At 34.4% G+C, this 7,231-nt stretch overlaps 1 protein-coding gene across 1 annotated transcript; it reads left to right on the top strand.

Annotated features, from left to right (window-relative positions):
• The first annotated feature begins 316 nt into the window (after positions 1-316).
• LOC149842499 (uncharacterized) lies at positions 317-7,002 on the top strand. Its single transcript, XM_090000676.1, has 5 exons — positions 317-378; positions 2,300-2,444; positions 2,544-2,639; positions 2,732-2,837; positions 6,944-7,002. Exons 1-5 carry the CDS (start codon positions 317-319, stop codon positions 7,000-7,002), a joined length of 468 nt encoding a protein of 155 aa, XP_089856802.1.
• Positions 7,003-7,231: the final 229 nt, after the last annotated feature.

The raw sequence follows: 7,231 nt of genomic DNA, 5'->3' as shown, positions 1-7,231 counted from the left end.
TAAGTACATATCATTGAAATGTTTGGCCTTCATAAGAACAAAATGTGCTAACTATTTTTCGACGCCCAGAAGGTGGATAGGTACAAATTAATTTGTTTCAGTATGAAAATAAGTGTTATTTAGCATGAATATTACAACCAGTTGTAAGATTTAACATTCAAATTTATAAATCGATTTGTTTGCATAATGAAACTTTACACAAAACTCACCAAAATGATACGAGTTTTGGTAATCTGACAATGGAGGAGAAACACCCAGAAGGTAGACGCAGTCGATGGTGGCAACGATGCTGCCACTGTGCAGGCAATGGTAAAGGATGCTCCGACGGCAGCAGGCAGCGACAAAGGGTGTTTCAGTGACAACAAACGATGACAAAAGGTGCTCTGGTGGCAACAAACAACGATAAAGGGTGCTCCAGTAACAGCAGACGATGGCAAAGGATGTATCGTCAAAGGGAGCTTCTATTACAACAGATGGTGCAAACAGAATATTTGGACTTTGAAGAGTTAACATCATCCTCAACTTTCTGGATGGAGGACATTTTTGTCCTTTTCTCGAACCGCCGTTTCCCTTTTAGGGATGGAGGACACTTTTATCCTTTTCTCGAACCATCATTTCACTACGAGAATGGCAGGAAAGGGTACTTAAGTCTTTGCAACCGCATCAGACTCCGATGCTAAGTGATGTTGACACACACGGGGATACGAGCCCCACGTGCTTATATATGTGTGCTCATTCGGACCCCCGAACACGCACTGTAGCAAACAGTGCATCGTCGCGGGGGGGGGCATATAACTTGCTTCGAGGTACCCCACCTTGGATGCATGTATGCTGCAGATCACACGTGCACCAATAGAGGGAAGACTTCTCTCTTTTGTTGAATGCTGGCAACATAAAAGGGAAGCTCTCTCTCTCTCTCTCATGGTGAGACCGTTCAGTTTATGGGCTGCTATACCAACAATGAGGTCCATCTAAACTTTTTTTATAATAGAGGCCAGCTAGTTTAAATGTGTTGAGGGTTCATGCTTCTAGAGTGCATCGTCATTATGTGTATATCATCGATTTGTTCTAGTTTATGGTCTGGTTTAAGTAGTGTGAGAATGATAGTGATTATAGAACTACTTATGTTGTCTCTTGGCAACATAAGATGGAAATTGTGTCCCACTGACATTGTTCCTCACAACAAATGTTGGTAAAAACCATCCCTATGTTTACTTTCCAAAAAATAGATGAATGTACCAATCATGATGTAGCTTTTGATAAAAGTTAACAGAAGATAACAACTCTATTTAATAAAGTAGACACATCCACTAAGCAGTTGTTCTTTATCATCATATGTTCATGCATAATTTTGAGGTATTGATGATAGGAACTTCTACCTCACTTTGCCTTTTCCGTATGAATTTTATGGATGTAATTGTTTTTCTATTCAGTAGCAAGACTACAAGGTCTTATCAACGAACAGATAGATGCAAGTGCTCATCTGCTCATTCATATTTATGAGCATGTGATGTTATCTTCATTTGTGTGCATATCTTTGGAGTGATGCCTCCAGTATACCTAAGAGCTAAAGTATAGTTTAAAGAATATGATTAGTTGTGGGAATCAGTGATCACAGTATTGATGACCTTAGACTCCAAGAATTTACCCAGAAATCATTTCATTTACCTAAAATTGCATCTTGAAGTCTCCTTTTTTTTTATTTTGTATATTTGACCAATATGTTGATACTCTGCTTTTTATGTTAACCTTGTCTTTTCTCATATTTCTTCTAGTGGAAACTGGAAATGGCTTACCTCACTTTACTAGTGTAGACCAATTTAGCATTGCATATCCTAGCACATAATGAAATGGTCTCTTGTATTTGTTCATTTCTGGTTGACTAGTCAAGTCTTATTAGCTTTTTAACTAGAATGATCTATAGCTTGCATTAAAGTCTCTTCTTGATTGGGTGATTTTTTTTGTCTTTTTGTTTGGAAGAAAGTCAATATCTATTTCTTTTCTTATAAAGAAACTAATTCTTTTCCTTTCTCATGGCAGAGTCATTATTCAGATGTACATTGCATATTTCCTGCTTTTGATCTGCTGATTTTTTATCAAACTGTCGTATGGATGCCTTGACTATTTTGCTCTGCCTTCACGTATGCTTTATTGGCAACATATCTTCTGAGCTTGGAAATATGTTAGTTCTCAGAGCCTGGAAGCTTCATAAATCTAATTCATAAAGTTCTTGAGTTGATATTTTATGCAGTTATGATCACATTCTAATGTGAAGTTCCTTGTATATTTTTTTTGGCAGAACTGGCATAAAGACATTGAATGTTGGAGAGGAATTATATAATGAAACTTTACCTTTACAAATAGGTAGCCGGCGTTACAATCTAAATGGATTGAAACCTTCCCATTGGTATGAAGTAAAGATATCATATCCTGCTTCTGCATGTGTTCTAGTTTCCCTCTCATTCTTGATTTTCATCAAGATACTGCTTTAAATTAATAAAAATTCAATGACTTATTAGATTCCATCTAGCATTTCCCTTCAGTTGCAGAGGGGCATGTCTGAACAAGGGCATGCTTTCAATCTGAGAAGATTGCTTAATACTGAGAAGTTGATTTTCAAAGCTGAAGATTGCATTCTGGTTAGTTGTTGTATTCGCTAATTGGTTACAGATGTAATCAAGAATAAACATATGATATCCTTTGCACATACTAAAGTTGTTTTGATTGTTAGGGAAACTCAGGGGACACTAGTGATAGTGTTGTAGTGTATGTTCAGCCTGAAGGTATTGTTGCAAAGCCACATCTAAAGGAGAGAAAATTTATCATGTTTAATATCGGTAAAGGATGTATCTTTTATTTCATATTATATTTTGTGCACACAAATGTGCAAATTCACAATTCTTAGGTTGTGGATTACTTGGGCCCTTATTAGACTTGGCCTGACAAGTATTAGAACTATTTTCCAAAGACATTTCAAAATTGATGTTAAGGGTATATGTTAGCTGGCTCAGCCCTTGCAACAATTTTTGCCAATGGTGTTTGTTTTGTTATCAGGCTAATTTGGCATTTGGCCTTGTAACCTATGTCACAGAGATATGCCATTTCATTAGCGTGTCCTTGGTGACACGACTAGACATGCACATTCATGTGGACATGGGCATTGATGTGTATGACCATTGTTTTAATATTATTTTATTTTTAATGTCTTTTAATATTATTTCTATAAAAGTGCATTTTTAATATTAAAATATAAAAAAGTTTCTATTGATTAAAATTTAAAAATTTCATGTTCTCATGTCCTATTTTTCAAAAAAAAATCGAACTTTTGAGTGGAACATGCATCACACATCCTTGTATCTCCATATCTTTGTGATATATACCTTGTAACTTTTTCAAGACTTTGTTGATGAGTGTTTCATATATATAGTATGTGTAATGCTACAGTGCTCTGGGAGCTCCTACTCCCACCTACTAGAAATCATAGTTGTGGGTTGCATCTTCTCAATCAGACCTTATAAATATACTTAACACCGTTTATTTGATAGGAATAATGTTTTTTGGACATCAAAATAGGTTTTTTTAAGTCATGAAATTTTGGAACATTGTGAGTCATTGATTTTTAAAGATCTTAAAAAGCCTACATGTATGCCATAATGTGATCATCGCAAAATTTTTCCTCTCTTGTGGTTTCTCTCTCTTCCTTCTCTTTTCCTTTTCTAACCTCTATTTTCCTCCTTTTTGAAGGGAGAAGAATAAAAGAAAGAAAGAGAAAGAGAAGAGAAAAGAAAAGAAAGAAAAAAAAGAGAGAAGAGAAACTCTTTTGCGTGGTCTCACTTGACCTTAATTTGAAAATATTTAGAAATTTAACTCGCCTCCGTTTTGAAAATTTGCGGGAAAATGGAGAGACGGGATTCGCTCGTCGGTACGAGGTTCGACTGTTCCTGGCGCCTTTATCAGGGGTAATCGAACCAAGGATTGAATCTATGCCTTTTGCTTTGCCTAAACATAATCTAAGAATTTATCCTAACTCTAGATAAACAAAGAATCATGCTTGTGCAATGTATGTATGCTCTTTTGAAAATTGATTTAGAGATTCCAAGTATTCTGAGATGAACCTGGTAAAGGAGTGAAGAAATGTTTGAATCTAATCTTAGAACCTGAGATAGATCATAGAAGTTCTAAGTCTTTGAAGTGAATTAGGGTTGGATGAATAAATCTTGATTTCTGAGAGAGAATGATTTGAAGATGAGATAAAAGAATAGGAAATTTCAAAGTCAGAAAATGGATTTTAAATTTAGAAGAGATAAACTTGAAATGGATTTGAATTTAAATTTGAAATCAGGATGGAATCGAGAGATCCAAATGGTGTAAAAATGAATTCCAAATATGATCTGTAAGTGGATTTAGATTTGAAATATAGAAATTGGTATTGGATATGGAAAAATAGATATGGACTTTAAGAAATTCAGATGGGGTTTAAAAAGAGAATTGGATTTGAAATCTAGAATTGGGAATGGAATTGGATCTAAAGACGGATTTAAAATCTGAAATCTGAGATCCGATATAAAATTGGGTTCTGGATCCTAAGATGAATTTGGATCCGAAGTCTGAGATCCAATATAGAGTTGGACTCTGGATCCTAAGATGGAGTGGATCTGAAGTCTGAGATCCAAATGTAGAATTGGGTTCTGGATCCTAAGAAGGATTTGGATCTGAAGTCTGAGATCCAATGTGAATTTGGATTCTGGATCCTAAAGGGAAATCAGATCTGAAATCTGAGATCCAAATGTGAAATTGGGTCTTGGATCCTAAAATAGAATTGGATCTGAAGTCTGAGATCCAAAATGAGTGTTGAAATTTGGATCTTAAAATGGATTTGGAGTTAAATTCAGAAGATGAATCAAGAATTTCCAAGTTTAAATTGAACTTGGAAAATGAAATTTAGAATTTGAATATACAAACGAATTTCAAAGTCAAATTAGACCTTGAATTTTTTTTAAGTTTGAATTTGGAAAGATGAATCAAGAATCTCAAAGTTAAATTGAACTTTGAGTTTGATTGGAATTTTGAATATAAAATGAATTGGAATTTCAAAGTCAAATTGAACTTTGAAATCTGATTTTGAATATAAAATGAATTTGAAATCTCAAAGTTAAATTGAACTTTTGAGATTGAAAATGAAATAGAATTTTAAAAATTGAAAGGATGAATGGGATTTTTATAAGAATTGAAGATAGATTGAAGAAGATATTAATGTCACTTGGAGTTTTTTTTTTTTTAAAAAGGAATTTTGAAAATATGATGCAATTCTATCTTATATGATGAATGAATTTAAAATTTTGAAATTGGATTTTTGAAAAGCTATTCCATTCTTTAAATGAATGAAAATAAGATTGAAAATGTAATACATCCTTGACTATGGTCATTGAATGTATTATATAATAATCTATATTTAAATTCAGGTGAAGAATGAAATACATTTGATGCTTTTATAGAATTTAAAATGAAATTATCCCTCAATATACCCTGACTATGGCCATTGGTATATATTTTGAGTTAATTTTAAGTTAAATTCTAATAAAAGGAGAAAATATTTAAGGGAATATGATGAATTTTGAAAATGGATCCAGTGTGGATCGAGTGTTATTTCGTAAAAGATAAAAATCCTAAGTTTTGTCCACACCCTGACTATGGCCATTGATGTGGATCATCAACTTAGGATTGATTTACCTCTTACGAAATGGTGCTCGTGCCATTCGTGTTTCACCAATGTGAGATTTTGAGAAATAAAGGAAAAATGCATGAAGAACAAGTAATTCATGATATTTACAATGCTCATTCATTCTATCTAAAACAGGAAATGTAAATTTTCATTAAGATCTAACTGTTACAATACATGAAATTGAATTTACAACTCCAAACAATAACCTTTTCCAAGTATTCTCCTGAAATGCACCTAGATTAGCACCATGTAAATATATAAAGAAATGGAAGATATTTCATTGAAAATGCAAATGTACATGCTTATGCCTATTTCAATGGAGGATATATACACAAAATGCTAATCTAAAATTCATGTGGAAAGGCATATGCAATGCCTTAAGCTAAATGGAAAAGAGGTATTTATCTGCCTAAGGCTAATGAAGTCCCATATGGGAAAGGCATATACCATGCCTTAGAATAAATGAGGATCTATATTTATCTACCCGAGGCCGTACATATATCTATGGATGAGGTGCAGTGGACAAAGTGAAAGATACGCTATATATATATGTGAAGTGACATAGTGCACTTTACGAAGACTAAAGGGGGTGACTAACAACAATTCACTGAGTTGTTGTAGGAGGTATGAAGCTACAACAACTCAAAGAATGACTGTGGATGCATAAAACTATTACCACCATGCTAAACATAGATGCAAACAATTATTACAGCAGTGTTTGACACTGCTGTAGATGCAAGGAAGCTACAACAGTGATTAGCACTGCTGCAGTTGTGAAGGAATGGGAAGTGCAGGGATATGACTGACATACAGCTACACAACAAATCAAAGATATGATTTCAAGTGAAATGTCTATACATTTTGCCACCGAAAATTCAGTGGTTGGATTAATGACTTCAGTGTGTATTTTCATAACAATTTAAAATCACTTTTAGCAAACCAGGGGATTTTCCTGTAAGAGCAGACTTATGATCCTTTTAGCAGCAAATCAATCAACAATGATTTACCTTCAGCCAACATATTCATTTCAAATAGGTTAATGTGACAGCGGATCCATGGTGCAACATAACAAATTGGCTTGTTGATCGATTTTTGTAGATGAATTTCAGAAGATAGGTGCTGCAGTGAATGTAGTTGTGCAACAATGAACATTGTGATTCAGAACTAAGGCCATACTAGGACTTCTGCTAACCACTGTGAACTCTCCTTGCTATTCCACAGGTTTCACAGGGATCACACTTAAAGTACTGATGGAGCTACTGTTGTTGAGTTGTGCTTGATGTTATGCCTGAAACCGAAAACTACATGGCCAGGGTGTTAGGTGACACATAGGTAATGTATGAATTATCATTGATACAAGTAAAAAAAAAAACATGCTGACGATTGATATGGTATGCGGGTGACCGGCTATGTGATATGCAGAAATGTAATGAAATGTTGTGCAACACACGGAAACATAATGCATCCTTAGAGATGAATACAAGGTACCTAGGTGACCAACGCACCTAG

Source organism: Nuphar pumila, chromosome 3 (assembly GCF_984573655.1).
Source record: "Nuphar pumila chromosome 3, dmNupPumi1.hap1.1, whole genome shotgun sequence".
NCBI lineage: Eukaryota > Viridiplantae > Streptophyta > Magnoliopsida > Nymphaeales > Nymphaeaceae > Nuphar > Nuphar pumila.
Note: the sequence above shows the minus strand (reverse complement) of the source record. Positions and strands in the feature narration are given on the sequence as shown.

Coding starts and splice junctions, on each gene's coding strand:
- LOC149842499 (XM_090000676.1), top strand. CDS start 317: ATGCTCCGACGGCAGCAGGCAGCGACAAAGGGTGTTTCAGTGACAACA. Junction 2,445..2,543: donor CATATCCTGCTTCTGCATGT/GTTCTAGTTTCC, acceptor ATTTCCCTTCAG/TTGCAGAGGGGCATGTCTGA. Junction 2,640..2,731: donor AAGCTGAAGATTGCATTCTG/GTTAGTTGTTGT, acceptor TTTGATTGTTAG/GGAAACTCAGGGGACACTAG.